Raw genomic sequence first — 22,237 nt, forward strand, 5'->3', positions numbered from 1 at the left:
TCGGGCCCTAATTAAAGCTGCAAGCAGCGATGAACGGGCCCTCGCAGTCCACGCGTGTCGGGGCATGCTGCCGTCGCGGCATGCTGCTGTCGCTACATGCTGCTGTCGGGGCATGCTGCTGTCGGGGCTTGCTCATGCAACAACTTCCGTTGAGGAGTCAAAAGTGGAGGCAGTCAAGCTGTTGTTTGGTAATTTAGCAATAAAAGCGCCCCCTATTGGCCGCTTTGCACCAAATTTTTGACAAATGGTCATCGGGCCATGGAACACAATTAAAAAAACTTTAGTGTTAATGGGAGTGTATTTCATCAAGATATGGAAGATTGTCTGTGTTACCACAATGTGCAGGAAGTTGTTGTTTCATATTTTGGCCGTTCTTTGGACTATCATAAATGTTTTAATAACTTTTTGTCAGGAGGGTCCACAGATGCTGTGTGCAAAGTTTTGTGCAAATTGGAGAAATTGCCTGGGAGGAGTTCGAAAAAGTAGGTTTGAGACATTCCGGAATCTGCAAATGGAATTCTGTCGCAAAAGTGGGGTTGGCCTACATCACACAATTCAGATGAATGCAGGGAACACATAGATATAAGGTTTAACAATGTGCGCCATATTATGTGGGAGTTATTAGGCAAAAATGCTTTTATGTTGATAATAGCGCCACCTGCTGGTCAAATTTGGTGTGTGAGTTACAGGGGCCAGTCTATACCACCCCTATCAATTTCATATCCATAAGTGTTATGGTGTGGGCACAGTGCCAAATATAAAATTAGACGGCCACCAGAGCACCACCTAGTGTCGGATCTGGAACACATTTGTCAGCTATCCTCAGGAGGGCATTGGGAATAAGTGTACCAAGTTTTGTGATAATCTGACCAACCGATGTTGAGATATAAAATAGTTCAATTTAAACAGCGCCACCTGGTGGTCATCATCCCAAATTTTGAAGAGAGCCTTAGGGCCTCATAGGGAAGTAGGATCCTGAGTTTGAAGTCATTCGGACACACCAATGTGGAGATATGCAACACTTCCTGTCTGGAGCGAAATCTGCAGGAAGTTATAATTTAATAACTCGAGTATTCTTTGGTATATCAAAATTCTTTTAATAACTTTTTGTCAGGAGGGTCCACAGATGGTGTGTGCAAAGTTTTGTGCAAATTGGTGAAATTGCCTGGGAGGAGTTCGAAAAAGTAGGTTTGCGACATTTTGCGAGCTAGCGAAAAAAAACGGTAGGCGGATATGGGCGTGGCCTATACCCAGAGATTCAGGAGGATTCACTGAACGCGTGGATATAAGGTTTTTGAATGTGCGACAAAGTATGTGGGAGTTATTAGGCAAAACGCACTTTCCTTGATAACAGCGCCACCTAGTGGTGAAAATTCACAACGACGACAGATTATAAAATTTTTCGCGAGGCCTGATGTATTTACCAAATAAAATCGCGTTTTCATCCATGTTCAGGCAGTGAAAAATGCGATCATTTGGGACAAAGGAAAATAATAATAATAATCATTACAATTACAATAGGGACCTCGCAGGTTTCCTGCTCGGGCCCTAATTAAAACTGCAAGCAGTGATGAACGGGCCCTCGCCCCCCCACGTACGTTGGGCTGTGGCGCCGTCAGAAGCCGCACGCCCAGATGTGTGCTTGCCCCTTGCCTGTGGAAATGTCCTACCTAAATGGGATTCGTGTCACACAAAACACAACAGTGACACCTTCAGTGACTTCCTGTGTCCAGTGGGTGGCACTATAGATACGACGTAGTATTGATGCAGAGACGTATTTTGCGTGAAGAATTTGGAGAAAAAGCAGATTTTTTCAAAGCTGAAAAGGAAGAAAGGCTGAAAAGTAATAGGTTGAAAGAGCTTAAAAAGCTGAACATTTTGATAGTTGAACGGTTTCTCTAGCTGAACATGAAGCTGAATGTTTTGATAGTTGAATGGTTTCTATAGCTGAACATAAAGCAGAATTTTTGAAAAAGCTGAAAGAGCTTAAAAAGCTGAACAGTTTGACAGCCAGTTTCTGTAGCTGCACATATGCTGGAGCAGTAGCAGAACCAAAGGTGAAAATGTCCCCATAAGAATGAATGGGAAAACACCTCCCAAACACCTGCAGGTTTAGAAAAAAGTGTAATGGTTATGGCCAAAATATGTATACATTGAGTAACAGGAGACATTGCTGAACCATGTGATGTATTTTTTATTTCTGTAGAGTGAAAAATGAGGGCACAAGAGCAAGAGACAAAACCGGTACCGTCTGCTCCACTCCAGAGATTTAGGCTCAAAGTTAACACTGCGGCTTATGGCGGAGTTGCTGGAGTTCTTGTCACTCTAGGGCTTCCACAGCCAAAACTTTAAGTCGCACATCTGAAATAAGATGATCATATGAAAGCCAACAAGATTTCCTACATTTCTATGTATATATTGTCTATGTGAAGTAAAAGCTGTGGGACCCAAATCAAGCGGAAGAGAGTTTTTTCTAAAGTTTTTGCAGCTGCTCTCCACTCTAGCGATGATGTCACCCACTCTAGCTCACGCAATACACACCCATTATAAACCCAGAAGAGGAGCTAAAAATCCTTCAAACTAGCTGTTCTTTCATCATTTAGCAATAAAAGCGCCACCTATTGGTTGATTTGCACCAAATTTTGTACAAACCCTCATCAGAACATCCAACACAATTACAAAAAGTTTAGTGTTAATTGGACTGTATTTCATCAAGATAGGCAAGACTGTGTGTTTGGCCACAATGTGCAGGAAATTGTTGTTTTATATTTTGGGCGTTCTTTGGACTATCACAATTCTTTTAATAACTTTTTGTCAGGAGGGTCCATAGATGCTGTGTGCAAAGTTTTGTGGAAATGGGATAAATTGCCTAGGAGGAGTTCGAAAAAATGGGTTAGCGGTATTTAGCGAATTTGCGAATGAAATTCTGGCGCGAAAGTGGGCACGGCCTACATCAATCAATTCATCTGGATTCAGGGAACACGTAGACATAGGGTTTTAAACTGTGCGACATATTATGTGGGAGTTATTAGCCAAAAACGGTTTTGTCTTGATAACAGCGCCACCTGCTGGTCATTTTTGGTGTGTGAGTTACAGGGGCCAGTCTATACCACCCCAATGAGTTTCATATCCATAAGTGTTATGGTGTGGGCACAGTGCCAAATCTAAGATGAAACTGCGTCCAGAGCGCCACCTAGTGTCAGATCGGTAACACATTCGTCAGGTATCCTCAGGAGGGCATTGGCAATGATTGTACCAAGTTTTGTGTTAATCCGACCAACCGATGTTGAGATATAAAATAGTTGAATTTAAACAGCGCCACCTGGTGGTCATCATCCCAAATTTTGAACAGAGCCTTAGGGCCTCATGTGGAAGTAGGATCCTGAGTTTGAAGTCATTCGGACACACCGACGTGGAGATATGCAACACTTCCTCTCTGGAGCGAAATCTGCAGGAAGTTATAATTTAATAACTCGAGTATTCTTTGGTATATCAAAATTCTTTTAATAACTTTTAGTCACGAGGGTCCACAGATGCTGTGTGCAAAATTTGGTGCAAATCGCTGAAAATGCCTGGGAGGAGTTCGAAAAAGTAGGTTTGGGACATTTGGCGAGCTAGCGAAAAAAAACGCTGGGCGGAAGTGGGCGTGGCCTATATCAGGAGATTCAGCACAATTCACTGAAGGCGGGGATATAAGGTTTTTGAATGTGTGATAATTTATGCGGGAGTTATTAGCCAAAACGCACTTTCCTTGACTATAGCGCCACCTAGTGGTGAAAATTCACAACAACAATAGATTATGAAATTTTTCGCCAGGTCTGATCTATATTCCAAGTTTGGTGAGTTTTGGGGTATGTTCAGGCAGTGAAAAATGCGATTTTGGGGATGGAAGAATAATAATAATCCGAGCGGATCCAATAGGGCCTCGCACGAGATTCGTGCTCGGGCCCTAATAATTAAAGCTGCGAGCAGCGATGAACGGGCCCTCGCAGTCCACGCGCGTTGGGGCGTGCTGCTGTCGGGGCATGCTACTGTCAGGACATGCCGGTGTTGCAGCCTGCTGCTGTTGGGCGGACACATCCTTCTTTTAGAAAATTTAAGACAAATATCATTTGAGCTGTGAATAGATGTTCGGCAAAATGTTTGAGCAAAGCTTAAAGAGTCTTAAAAGTAGTATTGTCAGAATCCTGTAATCCACAACAACTTTTCTAATTTCCAACAGTTACTGAATTTTTTTTCTGCTTTATTTTCACAGTATAACCAAGATCAGAGCGTTTGTGAAACACAAACTCGCTCTGTCATCCAACAGAAAAGACAGCCATCGGATACACTTCAAGCTTTTATTAATGTATCACAAATACATCCAATAACTGTAGTCTACTGGCTGATTATGTTACTGTACTGTAACTACTCTACAGCGATTTAATGTGATGTAATGCTGTTTTTTTTTACTTATGTATGTCAATAAAGGTGGAAAAGATTTAGCAGAGGACAGCAGTTTGTATTGGAAACACTTCTGCTTCCTCTGCATTACTGTTGCATTTAAATCTCCTCTGAAAAGGCTTTGACATTTGTCTCTCTGCTTGAAACAGGATATAATGGGTTTGGATGTAAAACTGGCAGCAATCCAGTTTACTAAGTGTTAATCTTGGCTGGGATTGTCATCAGTTTTTTATTTAGTGATTGTAATTGTAAAATGTAGTCGTTATTAAGAGTACATTTATTGTGACATCATAGAAAATATAAACATTTTAATTTTTATATAATGGCAGATTAAAGAATACACATAATTTGTCTTTGTTTTAAAAAGTCCAAATGATTATTTTTGTTATCAGAAAAAGCTGTGGCCATGTTTATCAGTAGGTTGTCATCTGTGTTGCCTCCTCTTTAATGGTGATGCTTCTGTTTGAATGTGAACATATAGTTTTGTAGCTAAGTCTACATGTTGTTTGTATAAAATGTGCTATCTAAATAAAGTCTGATTGATGGATGTGAGGCCGAGTTTTTATTTTGAGTGGGTGGTGGCATGTCACCCAAAACACAACAGTGGTAGTTTTCATGTGAAATCTGTAAGAGGAGTTAGGCTACTCAAATTCATTTCTGTGTTATGTGTGACAGAAAGTCTATGAGTGTGTGTGTGTGTGCGCGCGCGTGTGTTTGTGTGCTTGTGTGTGCGTGTCTGTGGCTTTTGTCACATTGTTATGACACTGCAAACAAAAAAATCACTACACTACACAATACACTAAAGACACTACACTAGACACACAGTCGCCCCTTTAGAGACTGTGCATTTTCGCCGCAGTTGCGTGTTAGGCGATTCTCCACCATTGTTTTGTACACAAATACTCAAGCATCTCCGGCATAACCAAGCAACCAAGCTGGCGCTTCTCCTCCAAAAGATGCGTCACGGTACACGTCATGACGATGACGTGTGTGTTTTTCATAAGTGTGGTTTTAGTTTGCCTATCAGCAAATCGGAAAAGTGCTAGCCTACATAGTCAGAAGTTGTCAGTTTCGACACAAGTTTTGAAAGAAAACAATTCGGCTGCGTGAGGCTGCATGTTGCTGTTACGTCAAGTGTGACGTGATTGTCAGTCAACGTTGTCTCCATGGTTTCCAGAGTTTTCTCATAGGTTGTTTCAAACACTTCTCCTCCCATAAATCAGCAGGCTATAAAGTCAGCGGTACTTGTGCTTTGCCGGTCTTTTTCTCCGCGGAATGAAAGGTAACTACCTCACGTCTCATTCACCTGTAAGACGACAGCTAATATGACGATATTAAACGTCAATAATGGAACATAGCTATTAGCAACACTGATAATAGTCAAGCTAGGTTGTTTTACCATTCAGACATTGTGTTGGAAGTGTGTACTGATGTTGCAAGTTATTGCGGGGTTACGTGCTGCTATTCCGACATGCTGCTATTTAGACAGTGACCTCTAATTGTCGGAATAGCGGCATTAAGTTATTTTTCAAGCGTCCCACTATTTCGACATTGTTCTTTGCCATTGTCGGAGACATGTCGGAATAGCGGCATGTCTAAATAGAGACATGTCGGAATAGCTTGATGTCGGAATAGCAGGCGGACCCCTTATTATTATTTTGGCGGGTTAGCTAGCTATCTGACTAACGTCAGCTACAAAGTGGCAACGTTAGCGTTGGTTGAACACACAAATGAAAACGTGCATTTTACAAGTAATATTAATATTGTTGTCGTTAGTGCTGTGATTAAGTGATATGTAATAATTGTGGATGGGTTGTATGTTTCTACAGAAAATGGCTGGTCTACCGTCGCCCACCAAATTCCCTGAGAGTCAGGACCCAGAGGTCGACGCACTGAGAGCGAGGTTTACTCTGTTTTGTGTAAGTAGACGTATTTAATGTTGCATTTGGTGAGAGTGGTGTCATGTAATCAGTGTTGGGAGTAACGCGTTACAAAAGTGATGCAATTACTGTAATGCATTATTTTTCGCTGTAACGCGGTAATGTAAGGCATTACAAAAACCGAAGTTACAAATTTTACTCGGTACAAATTTCAGTAACGCGCGTTACAATGCATTTTAAACCCGAAATTAAGTTCTGAGTTGTCATATACAAATTCGCCAACACCGCGAGATTAGCAGAGGAGAGAAAAATCTTCGTAAATGTTTACTTCCTGTTAGTGCTAGAGAACTACCGATTGAGAATATATCTGTGTCCAAATTCAGGGGTTGCATCCCTTGAAAGTGCACAGCCTTTGTGGACTTCGAAGGCCGGGTCCTTCGGACAATCCTTCGTCGGTCGCGTCAACCGTTGTAAAATTGCACGGTCTAGCCTGCAGGACCGTCTCGACTGCAGGACCGTCTCACTGAATGTGTTGTGAGCTAACTAACTGCATAGGCCTACTGATGAATGCAGCTGCTGCTAATGCTAACGTAGCTCCTCAGGGATTGAAGCCGTTATTTTAGTAACTTTGACAATCTAACATGTGACAACATATTAGCTCAGAGTTGGAGGGCTGTGACTGTTGGTAGTTGCGGTTGATTTTCTTCAAATACCCCGAATTGTGATATTATGGGTTATTATTGTTCAGATGATTTAGCTAAGCTGGCTAACAGATGCTAACGTCAGCGGTCTCTTGTTGCCACAGCAACAGTAAACATTCACGTTGACTGATGAGCTGTAAATAGAGATGCAGAATCAAGCTGAGATACTTTGCATTTTAGCACAAAATACAAGTAAACCTATAGGAAATAATAAGTTTAATTAGCAATATTTACCATTGAATTTATTGTAATTTTTAAATTTATTTATTGCTTACTGAAGTGATAACTATTTAAGAAGCATAATTTGTGTGTAACTTTAATTTGTCTTTAAATGCGTTACTTTTACTGTAGTTTTCAAATGGCTGTGTGTAGTGTTGTCTTTAGCATTTTCAGGTCACAAAGATCTGGCTTTTTTGCATTGGAAAACACTAGGAAAGTGTCCTAATGAAAACATGATGAAGACATTTGACTATTGTCTTCATAAATTATGGTGTCAGGACTTGTTTTTAATGACACACACACTTTTATTGATATGAATACTTGGTATTGAGCAAAGACCTGTATTTGAACGCTACTGTATTGAATGCAATAAGATAATATGGATTTGGCGTTTTATATATATTATATTTAGAACGCCAAATCCATATTTCCAGTTATTTTGGTGAAAGTAACTTAAAAGTAATGCAATAGTAGTGTAATGTGTTACAATTCAAAGACAGTAATATTATAATGTAATGAATTACTTAGAAATGACAGTAACAACTAATAAATAAATAATGCATTATGTTTGTAAAGTAACTTGGTCAACACTGCATGTAATGTGTGTTAGTGTGCAAGTTGTTTTACTTGTGAGTAATGTTAGATACATTTGTGTATCTTCTGTATGTTTTAGTATCGTTGTCGAGATGTGGCTATCCCACCTGATGACCGCTATAGGGAGGCGATTCTTCTTGCTGAAGACAGCATTCAGCTTGCCCTACGGCATAAGAGGAAAGCCCAGGCTGTGTCCAAACAGGTTGTGTCACTGCGCAATGAGGTTTCCAAGAGGGACAAGAGGGTGCTTCAGCTGCAGGCAGACCTGGAGCAGCTTCAAAAAGCGGCACAGCCTGTTCCAACTGGTAAGTAGAGTCATTGTGTAAGCCAGCAGTATATGTATATGGAATGTAACAGGATGGTGATTGTGGTTATTATTACACTGCAGAGATCAGTGATGCTGATATTGTGGAGGCCTGCAGGGATGGTAAGTTTGAAATGTGTTAGTCAGTTACATTTGATCCCTGCCTTTATATCAGCGTGTAATTGAAGTGTAATAACTTATTTAACTGTGTTGTTTATGTTGTTTGTTGTAGGAGCAGAAGGTGTAGGAGCAGAGGTTTAGCAGCAGAACGTGGCAGTCCTGCAAATCCTCCTGGCGACCTTTCAACATTCTTCTTGTTGTTGTTTGTTCATGGTCGTCTTTGTTTGAAGTTATTAATAAAGTTATTGTTCGGAATTTAGATGTGTGTTTGTTTTCTTTTGTACACATTTTGTATGCTGTTGAGGGTCTTTGAAATTGTCTTAAGTTTTGACACAGGAAACAATCATAATTTCACAGTATTTGAAGTCTTCCAGATGTGTTATTGTTAGCTATTAGTTATCTTTGTGTGTGTAAAAGATGGAAGTCAATTTTTGTGATGTCTGACTGTAGCATGTGAGAGTCGGTTTGTTTTGTAATCAAAAACTTAAGATTATTGATGGAGGCAAGTAAGCATTATTTGAAGTATAAAGTTAAGTTTATATTTTTCCTTAAAAGCTGTTTATGTTGACTTGTTTGGTGTCATTGTTTTAAGCACAATTTCACTTTTGATTTTAGACTTGAGACTTGTTCATCCCACATTGGGGAAATTTACTTTGCAGGTAGACATACATACAATAAATACAAGAGCAGGTAAACAGACATCCAATATGTACAGGTGATAACAGAAGTAGACTTGACAAAACAGAAAAAAGATTTAAATAAGATACAGAAAATATAAATGTAGAAAAAGAAAATGGTATTATTGTACTGGGTAGTTGCACAGGATGGCAGAGGTAGAAATGGTAAGTAGTGCAAGATAAGAAAGGTGCTTATGGTGTTACATTACTTTTCCAGCAATAATTTCATTTTGACATTGTATTAATGTATCTAACTTAAAATCATACAAAATAATACAATGTCAGTAGGAAAAAGTGTGATTTATTACTGTCAACACATTGTAACAAAACGGGGTTGGCATGTTATCTTGACTGCATGCAGTGAGCTGTGTGTCAATACTATGTCATGTCAAATCTGTCATCTGCCAACTGCTCGTCATTTTTGGTGTGTGAGTTGCAGTCACCAGTTTATATGACTGATGAATTTTGTTGACATAAGTATTCTGGGATTGGCACAGTGTGAAATGTTTAATATTTCAGACTGAAGAATTATCTGGCATTTATGGTAATCTGTGTCTTTCTCGCGGTAATATGATCATCTGGCAGACATAGTCTTCTAACAATGTATCATATCTTTTGATTATGGAAAACGCTGTGAAAAAGTAGCAGAGTTTCATTTCACTTAGCTTTTTAAGTGGATTTGAACGCATCAACCAATCACGTCGTGAGAAAAAACTTGACGTCAGCGCTGCAACGTTTGAACGATTGTCTGTTACCTGACTCTCGTCCTGTACAGACTGCTTTACCTTGGCTCTACGGATTTTTCAACGAATACACACAAATATATACAGATACTCGCAGACATTTCCAACATTTTCGGATTAAGACAGCAGCATTCTTTTCAAGGACCTTCAGCTTGCTCAACACGGTGAGTAAATTTAGATTAAATCCGCTGTTTCCCATCGCGGCACAGAGAAGGCTGCTCTGTCAGTGCAGCGGACAACGAGCTAATATCCATGCTAGCTGCCTCATCGAACCGTAATTGTGAATGTATTCTGAATTTATGTAAAATACTGCTAACTTCAGCAAGGTACATTGCGTGTGCATGGTTTGTAAATGAGTATTATCAATGCTGTTATTAACACTGTTGGCTACTCTGCTGTGACGAGAAAGCTAGTTAGCAAGCATTATTAGCATCGCTCGGCAGCAGAAACCTTTGGGTGTTTTTTTCTAAACGAGCTAAAAGTTACCGAGTCTTCTCCTGCAGTAGCTACTGTAACTAGCTTCCCTGTAGTCATAGGAGAGGTGGTTGGCTGTTAGCACAGGTTATAACCACATGTTTGGTAGCATATGAGTGCCTTTGGTGTGTTTGCTAAAGCAGCTACAAGCTACTAGCAATGGCAGTCTTTAGACAATATTCATTTAATTTAATATCAAGTGATTTCAACTGTCACATCGGCTCACTGGTAAACGACTCCGTTTTTGCGCTGCGATTGGCGCGAGTATATTTGAAATGTCGCTGGGGTTGTTGCGCGGTGGGTGTCGGGAGTAAATTTTCAACTTCGAGGCGTTTTGCGCCATGATTGGCTGGAGTACATTTTTGAACTTCGCGGGCGTTGTAGCGCTTCACTGCAGACAGACAGAGTAAAAGAGAAATGTAACTTACTGATTGTACCCTCTACTATACTCCTAATTTAGCAATATCATCAAACTGTAAAACGGCAATCCACTAGCTGTACAGAGCTTTTCAGTAATTATTGTTTTCATTAATATAGCTATGTATTGGGGAGAAGGTCATTGTAACATGGCTACATGGAAATGAAATGTGTTTTTAACCCTCCTGTGGTGTTCACATAAAATCTGACTGATTTATAACATCATAATATCATAAAAATCTGGTTGTTGTGATTATTTATGTAGATTTTCTGATGTTCTGTGAATTTGGTCTGTGTTTTGATTATTATTATTATAATTTTCATTGTCTATTGTTTGGATATTCACTGCAGTTATTGATGTTCACTGGTAGGTGGATACATTATGTACAGTATTAAAAGGTCTTAAATAGAACTTGGTGCCGATTATGTTTAAATGATGTTTTTTGTGTTAATGTAAGAGCAGTTAAACCAGACTGGTCAAATTTGACTGGGAACACCAAAGTAAAGGGGGACAAACAAACATAATACAAGGGTTAAAGTAAACTATCAGCATTTTAGTCTAGTATTTGTCAGTGTTGTATGAATACTTTGATTTAAGTAACAACTTTAATTCTTCTGCTTCCATCACTGGTTGCTTGTTAAATGTGTGTATAAGATGTATTTTTCCAATTATTGCAGGCTAGAGATGAGTTGTTATGTCAATATTAATCAATTGTCTACTTGTCATTAGATGCCACGGGGCAAGTCTTATCGCCGTTCGGAGGCAGCCAAACGGCGTATGGCAGAACGGCGAACGGTTGACGTGGAACCGCAGCGGCCCGCCAATGTCTCTGTCGCACGTATGTAAATCTTTTCCTTGTATGTGTATGTATATTTTGCTAGTGGCAAGGTGTGTTGCGTTTACATGATTTGTGATGATGATTTATAATATTTTATGAACTACGTGTATCTCGGTGTCTTTTTCTTCTGTGTATTAGTTGGCACCGGTCAGCGCCACGCTGTGCGACAATGGCCAATCTCGTCGCTGACGGGAAAACAACACAAGTTGGTCATTCCGCCGGAAGTCCCTGACGAGAAGGTAAAATAATAACAATAATGATAATATTAATAACAAGACTTAAATAATTAGTGATTTTCATTCTATAACAATGTAATCTTTTTTTCCAGTTTGTTCTTCTCATAGGCGCTTCCCATCTGCGCGCTTTCGCAGATGGCATTGTTCCGATGCCAGAGGGCTCACTCTCCTTTGGCATCATGTCCACGCCCGGGGCCTGCGCGAGGGAGCTGAGGACCGAGTTGCTGCATGCTGCTGTTCCTCGGACTCCTGACGCAGTCCTGGTCATGGCACCTAGCAACAACCTGACAACCAGCAAGACCATCGACGAGGCAGGGGCGGACTTCGCTAAGTTCCTGCAAGCCGCTTGCAGTCGATGGTCTAACGTAGGTTTATTTTCTATTGTATTCATTGATATATTACCACAGTTAATTTAGTTGTATGAACTGTTGCAAAATAATGTATATTTATACGATATTAGTTATTGCATTTTCAGAAAGAGATTATTATGTCATTAACAACCACTTTACTCTCCAGGTGTGTGTCGCAGACTTCGTACCTCGTTTGACCGTTGAAGTCCTTCAGCAAGACTTCATGCGTCAAGAGTTCCGTCGCGTGGCAGCACGTATGGGTAAGCTTTAAAAAGACTAGAGTTTAAGTACATTTCCACGTATAATGCATCATATGTTGTTTGGCAGACCGTTTGAACGAATATTACAATTTCCATAATCATTCCGTTAAAACTTTAAATATAACCCATAGAGATGTTACAATAATGTATGTTATTTTTCTTTTTTAGGTGTCAGGTACTTCCCTACAGCTGAGCATTTCCCGATGAACCGCCGTGAGCTGTGGTGCAGAGATGGTGTAAGTAGAATACATAGCGTCATCTACACCTTGTCTGTAGTCGAATGACAAGTTTATTGCACCGTGTAATCTGTTTCATTTTCGTTATTTTCGCAGGTTCACCTCAGCGATAGTGACGGCATGCCCGTTCTAGCCGGGCTGCTGTGGAACGCTGCATTTGAACAACTGCAGCCTCCGACACCAAAGGTACAGCCTGCTCCCAGAGCGTCGCCGCCTCGTAGGCACGTCGTCCCAAAGGTGGTTGTCAGGGGACAGGTCGCCGTACCTCGTCCCTCAAACCCCTTTGAGTGGACAGTCGTCGGCAAGGGCGGGAAGGTAATTGTTTACGCATTGTAATGGTGCGGTTGATGTATTTTTTATCAGCTGACCTCTGCAATGTTCGACTGGTGGTTTAATACAAAGTATCTTATTTTGTCATTACAGAGGAGAGCACCTGAGGAACGTGAGCAGTCCTCTGGTGCAGAGAGGGTGGTTCAGCAGCAGGTATGTTGCACTTGATTTAACCTAGCCTGTTTTGGATACGATTGTTGATTTGATGATGGCGTTTTGACAGAGGAGTCGTTCTCTATATGCATTTCACAGGTTGACGCAAGCGCACTCCAACTCATCCAGCCAAACCCTGTTTGGTTCAGCAGTTCGGTGTTGGCTGCGATGGATGCTGCTGTGCCATCCCATCTTCCTACCCCTGATTCTGCCGCTGTTCCACGAAGCTCAAAGGTAAACTGCGTGCAAGTTGTATCTCTTGGTTTGTTGAAGGCTGTGTAGCATCTCCTTTTTCCTGATACACTCACAACAACATGCAAAACTGCACAATATTGTCCACAAGGGCATTTGCCCAAATATGGCTTCAGAAAGTGTTTTTTTTTTTTTCTTCCTTTAGCGTCCAAAAGTGGAACATCGTCGTCGGACTTCTGCAAGCCAGAAGGTTTGTCTCGATTTTATTCGATATTTGACTTATTGGGATTTTTTTTTTGTGCACGTCTGCAGTATTATGGCAATAATTGGATAATCATTGGAAAAAAATGTTCTCTAGGTCCCGGCGAGAGCTTTGCCCGTGGTGAAACCCGTGCCACCGCCTGCAACTGCTCATCTGAAAGCGGACGCCAGGAGGGAGGTTAGTACAGTTTGTGCGTCTAGTACCTTTTTATAAAAATAGTAGTATAGTTTATTTATAGATCATTTAATGTTTTTCTTGTTTTCTAGGTCGCCGTTGCCACCGCCGCCGACGACACCCCTGTCGTCGCTGCGCCGGGCGGGGACCTTCGGCCTGTCGTCGATCTCGGTGTCTCGCCGACACCGAGATCCAACAAAGGTAAGTGTGACGCTAACCCCGTTCCTTGCAGGTGTGAAGAGGCCCTGCAGTCTGTTGTTCCTGGTATTCATGTCAAAAGTGCACCAGTCACTTACGACATAAATACACCCATGGCATGTGGCGTTGCAGCAGTCATGAAACATGTCATGTCTCCAGTGTGTACTTGGAAAGGGACAGATGTTGATAGCATAGGCGTAGAAGGTGGCAAACTGGCCAGTTACATTGAAGCTAGGCAGAAGAGCGAGGATAAACAGGAGTTGTGCAAGTTGATTGAACAGCACAATGTGTTTGGCAGGCAGTGGCAGGTAGCTATTCCTCCTCCAGTACGTAGCGATTTTAATTGGCTGGAGGGAGACACCGCGATGTACGAGAAGCTGCAAGAGCAGTTGTTTATCCACGGCGCGTGTCTGTTGAACCTCGGGGGTGCGGTCAGTGCCGTTATTCTCCATAACGGGTATTTTGTGGTTGTTGATTGTGGCACGCGTGATGCATGTGGGATGGCATCTAGTATTGGCACATCTGTGGCTGTGTTCAACACATGCCTTAATGACTTGATGCTTCACATCGGTCATTTGCAGGAGTCTTTAGGCGCAAAGTGGTATGCCGTGCATGGCATTTCTGTCATTGAGTGTCCAGTAGATAACGACGGGGAGAGCGCTACATTGTTTGCAGGCGAGACCGTTGACGTTGGCGTTGGAGCAAAGCTGGAGGATAGCATTTCAGTCAGGCCAGAGACCGATGTAAGTTCCATCAGGGGAACTTTTCACCAAGGGGACGCTCGGTTCCAACACGGAGGGCTTCAGTGTATGGCTGTAAGTTTGGTAGCTATAGCCAAACACAGCATTGATACTGTGTTTTCGTGGCAGTCCGGCGATCTGGATAAGGTTGTAGAGTTAGGGGACGAGCTCTACACGTCATTGCGGGAAAGTAAGTCCATCAGTGGGAGGTCTGAACTGCTGTGCGTTCCAGATTTGCCTAAAGAGTCCATTATTGATGGAGAGAAATTTCAGTTAGAGTATGGTGACTACGTTTCTGGTGACGTTGATGTGGCTGAGGGACAGCTTGTTGATGCAGGTGTGTACACCACACTCAGGAATGGTTTGGGAAAGATGTGTTGCAAATATGACACATGCTTTCTGACTGTGAGTGGCAGCACGTGTGCTATCGTCGGTCGAGATGGGCAGTATGCAGTTGTTGACTCCCATGCACGCGGTGCAGATGGCATGGTAGATGTGAATGGGTTTAGCGTTGTTGTGTATTTTAGTTGCCTTGACCGTGTGTTTGATCACATATGCAAATTTGCCACCGCAATGAACACTCCAAAGCTGTTTGAGATTGCAGGTGTTTGTGTCACTCACAAAAGTCAAAGTGCAACTGTGGAAAGCAGAGAGGTTGACTTTGGTTGTAGCTTACCTCTTCAGCCACCACTTAAAGTGTTGGCTGAACAGGTAAGCCTTGGCAGTAGCAGCAGTCAGACAGGTGTAAAACGCAAGATTTCAGTGGGTAGTCGTGGATCCAAAAAGTTGAAATGCAGGGATGTTAATGTGGTTAATTCAGATGTTGTTTTTGTCAGCGATGTGACAAGTAAAAGATTTGAGTTCAATCCGCTGCGTAGTGATGTTGCACAAGCTTTGTGCAAACAGTTGAACGTAGAGTCGGAGAAATTCGATCTGGTATCGACAGAGGTTGGTGCATTAGGTGCTCCTTGTAAGAATGAGCAAATAGTTGGTGATGGTAATTGTTTCTTTAGAGCGGTTAGTCAAGCTGTGTGTGGTACACAGAAGAATCATAGGAAAATGAGATTAGCTGTGTTTAAGCAATTACAGGCAAATCCCCTAGCATATATTTTGCGTCCCGAGTATTCCTCAATGGCTGATTACCTGAGTAGATCAAGAATGCGCTATGTTGGTAGTTGGGCCACTGAAGTAGAGATTCAAGCAGCAGCAGATTGTTTAGGAGTGAATATTTTCACGTTTTGTGGTGATCGCTGGCTTGAATACAGTTGCAAGAATAGGCAGTTGTCCAATCAGGCAGTGTATTTAGAGAATTGTAATGGTAACCATTATGAGACTGTTGTTTGTGTTAAGCAGCCTCAGAGGCAGAGTTGTTATGGGTACTGCAAAGTGAGTGCGTCTTGTTCTGGAGTATACAATTTGAGATGGCAAAGTAAAGACAGTAGCGTTTGTGCTGACACTTCGAGTCCAGTTGTTGCTTCAGGTTGTGTAGGTGAAAAAGTTATTGATGTTGTAGATAATGTTATAGAACAGCAGGATAGGACTGTGTCTACGCAAGAGCAGACTTCATTTACATTTAAGCCAACTAATGTAAATTCTAAGTATTTGAAAAGTAAAAAGAGCTTAAAAACAAAAACAAAATACCAGGAAAATGATTTGCATAGAGAGAAAGTCAAGGAAATTGGTAAAGGGAAATATAAGACAAATGTGTTGCATAGGATGAAAGTCATTGAAATCATTAAAAGGAAATATAGGGAAAATGTAGTATATAAGCATAAAGTTAAGGAGATGAGTCAAAGGCGGTATAGGGAAAATATAGTGCATAAGTATAAGCTTATTGAAATGAATAAGAGGAAATATAGGGAAAATGTAGTGTATAAGCATAAAGTTAAGGAGATGAGTAAAAGTAAATATAGGGAAAATGTAGTATATAAGTATAAATCTAAGGAGATGAGTAAAAGAAAATATAGGGAAAGTGAAGTGCACAGGCAGCATGTAAAAGCCATGAGTACAAGTAAGTATCATGGAAGTCTTGAGCATAAGAAGCGGGTCATAGCTGGAAACAAATTGAAGAGGGAACAAAATAAAGAAAAGGCAGAGCAGTTTGATTATGTTAGAGAACAGTTTTGGGATAAAGTTAAAGATGGGCCAGATTTTGTGTGCTGTGTATGTCACAGAGGGTTGTTTAAGAATCAGGTTTTAAAGTGTAAAAGAGATAATTATACAAAAAGTAAAGAAATAAGTGTAATTGCAGATAAATGTATTAGTGAAGAGTATTTGCATAAATGTAATGAAGACTGCGTATTGCCGTGTCAATGGTTGGATACAGCTAGAGGAGAGCTGTGGATTTGTAGCACGTGTCACTCTAAGATTAGTAAAGGTGTAGTGCCACCTGAATGTGCATTGAACAATTTGGCGGTTTGTCCCATTCCACCAGAATTGGCGTGTTTGAATAGTTTAGAGCGACATTTGATCGCGATGCATATTCCGTTTATGAAGATGTTGGCGTTGCCTAAAGGTGGGCAAAATGGAGTACATGGACCTGTAACGTGTGTTCCTGCAAATATTGTGCAGACGAGCAATTTGTTGCCACGTACAGAAATGGAAGGATCTTTGTTGCCAGTAAAGTTGAAGCGGAAGCTAACTTATAAAGGACATTATGAGTATGAGTTTGTTGATAGTACGCGCGTAAGGCGGGCTTTGCAGTATTTAAAAGGGACAAATGTCCATTATAAAGATATAGAGTTTAATGAAGCGTGGGTAAACCAGTTTTGTAGGGAACCGGATACTGATTGTAACAGTGGTGGTGAAGCGTCTGCAGATGTTGGGGATGATGAGCTTCTGCATGATAGACAACAACATTGTATGTTCCAGGACACTTGTCTTATGCCTGTAGATATTGGTCAGGAAACACTTGATCAATCTTTTGATGATATCTTGAATTTGGCTCCAGCAGAAAGGAACTCTCCTGTCAGGTTGTTGACTGATCATACAAATGAAGCAAAATGCTTCCCAGTGTTGTTTCCTAGTGGACTTGGTACATATCGTGATAGTAGGCAGCATCGTTTGACTTTGTCGCGTTATTTTAATAACAGGATTTTACATGCCGATGGTAGATTTGCACAAAATGTTGAATACATCTTTTTTGCTCAGTACTTATCTGAGGTAGAACAGGTTGTGTCAAATGTATCAATAGCATTGCGGAAGGGTAAAGGAGGTGCTAGAGCTCAAAAAGTTACCAGAAATGTATTGAATGACGAAGAATCCTTGAAAAAGTTGTTGCAGTTTGATGAAGGGTTTCGTTTTCTTAAACCTATTAGAGGTACCCCATCTTTTTGGCAGGGAGCCCAACGTGATTTGTTGGCTTGTGTTCGTCAGCTGGGTGTCCCGACGTGGTTTTGTTCGTTTTCTTCAGCTGACATGCGTTGGAAAAATCTCCTCAATAGTATTTTGAAGCAGGCGGGTAGAACAGAGACAGCTGAACAGTTGGAATGGGCAGATAGGTGTCAACTTTTGCGTGGCAATCCGGTCACTGCTGCCACAATGTTTGATTTTCGCTGGCATTGTTTTTTGAGAGAGGTGCTAATGTCTCCATCTAATCCTATTGGCAAAATAAAGGATTATTTTTATAGGGTGGAATTCCAGCAGCGTGGATCACCACATGTTCACTGCCTCTTTTGGATAGAGAATGCCCCAATAATTGATAAAAACACAGATGAAGAGGTAGTTCAATTTATTGATCATTATGTAACATGCGAATTACCAGCACATGATGAAACATTATTGGAAGTTGTAACATCTGTGCAACAACATTCAAAACGACATTCAAAATCTTGTAAAAAGAATAAAACTGTTTGTCGTTTCAATTTTCCTAAGCCGCCGTCCGCAAAAACTTTTATTTCACGTCCAGTCAGTGAAGAGGATGGCAAAGAATCTTGTAAATGTAAGGTAGATAAAGCACAGAAATTGGACAGCTGTGCATGCAAAAATGAGGGGCAGAAAAAACCAGAGATCATGAAAAAAGAGATTGCAGTGAACATTATGACAAAAATTAAGACGGCTCTTTCAGATGAGAATGCCAGTTTTGATAGTGTGGAACAGTTGTTTAGCCATTTAGGATTAAATCAAACCGTTTTTGAGGCTGCGTATAATCGTGTTGGCAGGAAGACGCATGTGGTTTTGAAGAGGCAGGCGAACGAGGTTTGGATCAATCAGTATAGCAAACCACTTTTAAAATGCTGGAATGCTAATATTGACATCCAATATGTCGTTGATGCCTATGCTTGCGTAGTGTACATTATTTCTTACATCTCCAAGGCAGAAAAGGAGATGGGGTTGTTGTTAGGAAATGCGCAGAGGGAAGCGGCTAAAGAGGGTAATAGTAGTGCTAAAGATGCATTGAAAAAATTAGGAAGTGTGTATTTACACAATAGGGATGTTTGTGCTCAGGAGGCAGTGTATAGGTTGACAAACATGCATCTGAAGGAGTGCTCTAGGAAAGTTGTGTTTGTGCCGGTAGGGGAGAATACAGTTAGAATGAGTTTGCCTTTAAGCGTGTTAAAACAAAAGGCATCATCACATGATCTTACCGATGAAGATATGTGGATGAGGAATACCGTCGACAGGTATAAGAATAGGCCGAAGGATGGTACGTTTAATGACATGTGTTTGGCAGCATTTGCGTCAGACTATCGCGTCTTGAGTAAAAATGAAACGTGTGTCAATAGGGTTAAATTAAACAACGATTGTGGTTTTGTTGTGAAAAGAACACGTACGCAGCCCGCCGTTGTTCGTTACGTGCGCTTTTCGGAGACTAAGAATCCGGAATTGTTCCATCAGAGCATTTTGCAGTTGTTCCTGCCGTATCATAAAGACGGGCAGCTCAAACCGGCGGGGTTTGAGACGTTTGAGCAGTTTTATAGTCACGGTCGCGTGAGATTGGGTGATAAATCGCTACATTCGGTCAAAGCGGTTGTCGATCAGAACAGATGCAAATTTGAAAGGGACGCAGACGAGTTAGACGATATCCAAAATTCAGTCGATAGTGACGGTGTTGTAGAAGATGCCTGGTGCGAGCTGTGCCCAGAGCAGGAGTTGGAGCGTTTAGAGTGTATAGAGGAACGCAGAGAGACGGAGCAGATAGTTGACGAACCAGTAGATGGCATTCCAGATTTAGCGGTAAACGGTAAAGACGTTGCACATTTAGAAAAGAGGAACAATGTCCTCTGCAGACGTGACGGTTTGGCTTTAGTTAGGACTCTGAATGAGACACAGATGTGTATTTTTTATCAGATTAGGCAGTGGTGCTTACAAAGGGTAAGTGGAGCAAAGCCAGATCCGATACATGTATTTATTACAGGCGGTGCGGGGACAGGTAAGAGCCATTTGATCAGGGCTATACAGTACGAGGCAATGAGGTTGTTGTCGAGAGTGTGTCGCGATCCGGACGACATTTGCGTTGTACTAACGGCTCCTACGGGGATAGCGGCGCACAATTTAAATGCGGCTACTATTCACAATGCGTTTAGCATTGGTAAAGATGTACGCTTACCTTACACTCCATTGGGTGAGGAGAAGCTGAATTCTTTACGTGCTAAATATAGTAGCTTGCAGCTTTTGATAATAGATGAAATCTCCATGGTTGATCACAAACTATTGGCTTATATCCATGGAAGATTAAGACAAATTAAGCAATCTGGTGACTATTCCCCGTTTGGAAATGTTAGTGTAATTGCAGTTGGAGATTTTTATCAGTTGCCTCCGGTGAAAGGGAAACCTTTGTATTTAGACGACGTAGGTGTTGATTTGTGGTCTCGGTTGTTTAAGATCGCGGAGTTGAAAACAATCGTTCGTCAGAAAGATCAGGTATTCGCAGAGTTGTTGAATAGAGTTAGAACTCGTTCAAAAGGTACCCCGATGTTGGGTAGCGACATTGAAATATTACAACGTTGTGAAACCGGCGAAGTCAGCTCAGCTTTGCACATATTTCCCACAAATCGACAAGTAAATGTACATAACCTACAGCAGTTGTTTGTAACTTGTCCGGATTATGTTGCGATACAGGCTCAGGATTACGTGAACAGTAAGAAAACGGGCAAGCTGGAGTTGATAAGCGGACATCATTCCAGAGCATACGACACATGTCTGGATGAGACGCTGCTTTTAGGGAAAGATGCCCGCGTAATGCTGTTTAAAAACTTAGATGTAGCGGACGGTCTGGTCAATGGGGCGTGTGGCACTGTCACACACATAGTTTATCCAGAGGATGACGAATCGAGGTTTCCTCAGACGGTGTATGTCAAATTCGATGATGATAGGGTAGGCGTACAGAAGAGGAAACGCTGTGCATTTGCCTCTGCTGTAGAAATGGGTTCCACGGGCATTGGACCTGAAGAGGATAGGGTAACCAAAAAGGGTGGAATGCGTAGGCAATTTCCACTGAAGCTTGCCTGGGCTTGTACAGTACATAAAGTACAAGGCATTACAGTAGATAAAGCGGTAGTGTCCCTTGAAAAGATTTTTGCAGCTGGACAGGCGTATGTAGGTTTGAGTCGGGTTAGAGATTTGTCAGGGTTGGTGATCAGGGATTTTAAGGAGAAAGCCATCTATTGTAAGGACACAATTAAAGATGCAATTGAACAGATGCCTCCCTTCATGGTCGAGAATATTACAAGGCATAAATTCAATACGCAGACCTTTACTGTGTTTTTGATGAATGTGCAGAATTTGACCCAACATGTATCCGATTTGGCATTGTGTACACATCATTTGCAGCTTAACTGCATTGCTGTTACAGAAACATGGCTGCCTGCAGTTTCCTCATTTGAAACTGTAAAGATGGACGGTTATGTGTTTCATAATCAGCCAAGGAATTTATCCTATAGTAGCAGCGACCCAATATTGACAGAAATTCAAGGTCAATGACATGGTGGAGTTGGCCTTTACAGTGCAGACAATTTGGCATGTAATGTTCTTCAGGTACCAAATGTAAATTTAGAATGTTTGGTTTACCACTGCACTACATACAGCATATTGATAGCAGTAATTTACAGACCACCATCTTATCCCATGACTTTGTTTAAACAAAATTTAAGCACATTACTTGATTGGCTGAATCCACAAAGCGACACAGTTGCCGTCATGGGAGATTTCAATGACGACATTTTGAAATCATCGTCAATTGCCAAATTCATGACAAACAAAGGGTTTGTTCAAATTGTGAAACAACAAACAACAGAAAACGGCACACTAATTGATCATGTGTATGTGAAAACAACACATTATATTGTTGAATCCTTAGTGGTGCCAACTTATTTCAGTGACCATGAGGGAATCATGTGTTCTTTTACATCTAGGACCTAGAAGAGTAGTTAGGGACAAGAGCAGAAATGATTGTGTGTGTGTGTGTGTCTACATAAATATATATATATATATATATATATAGTTGCCTCGTATATCGGTGCCTCGTAAATCGTTGCCTCGTACTGTATAGATAGATAGATAGATTGATAGATGACCCAAAAATAATTGTTGATAACGTTTATATCGTAGTTCTTTATATATGGATGTTTCCTTTTAGGAGTTTTGTGTGCTATGTTGTGTGTTATATCTAAAATGACCAAAAAAAAAGTTTTTCATAACATTCATCATGTTTACTTAGGAGGTTTGTGTTATTCTATATTGTGTGTTTATTATAAA

At 41.2% G+C, this 22,237-nt stretch overlaps 2 protein-coding genes across 3 annotated transcripts; both read left to right on the forward strand.

Annotated features, from left to right (window-relative positions):
* The first annotated feature begins 5,521 nt into the window (after positions 1-5,521).
* LOC311264922 (uncharacterized protein) lies at positions 5,522-8,520 on the forward strand. 2 transcript variants are annotated; one of them, XM_084366131.1, is made up of 5 exons: positions 5,524-5,725; positions 6,273-6,362; positions 7,917-8,142; positions 8,226-8,264; positions 8,374-8,520. In XM_084366131.1, the coding sequence occupies exons 2-5, from the start codon at positions 6,276-6,278 to the stop codon at positions 8,400-8,402; spliced, it is 381 nt and encodes a 126-aa protein (XP_084222257.1). In that variant the 5' UTR covers positions 5,524-5,725; positions 6,273-6,275; the 3' UTR covers positions 8,403-8,520. The 2 variants fall into 2 exon arrangements, with proteins under 2 accessions (XP_084222258.1, XP_084222257.1); XM_084366132.1 differs by lacking the exon at positions 8,226-8,264 and having other exon boundaries at positions 5,522-5,725.
* Positions 8,521-9,710: 1,190 nt separating this feature from the next.
* LOC311265137 (uncharacterized protein) lies at positions 9,711-21,909 on the forward strand (the record flags this gene model as incomplete). The annotated part of the gene is made up of 15 exons (XM_084366488.1): positions 9,711-9,845; positions 11,303-11,411; positions 11,550-11,650; positions 11,740-12,012; positions 12,164-12,257; positions 12,426-12,493; positions 12,590-12,808; positions 12,917-12,976; positions 13,076-13,210; positions 13,374-13,418; positions 13,527-13,607; positions 13,697-15,928; positions 19,379-19,717; positions 20,603-20,941; positions 21,895-21,909. Exons 2-15 carry the CDS (start codon positions 11,303-11,305, stop codon positions 21,907-21,909), a joined length of 4,110 nt encoding a protein of 1,369 aa, XP_084222614.1. The 5' UTR covers positions 9,711-9,845.
* Positions 21,910-22,237: the final 328 nt, after the last annotated feature.

Source organism: Pagrus pagrus, assembly GCF_965226575.1.
Source record: "Pagrus pagrus genome assembly, chromosome: 11".
NCBI classification, from domain to species: domain Eukaryota; kingdom Metazoa; phylum Chordata; class Actinopteri; order Spariformes; family Sparidae; genus Pagrus; species Pagrus pagrus.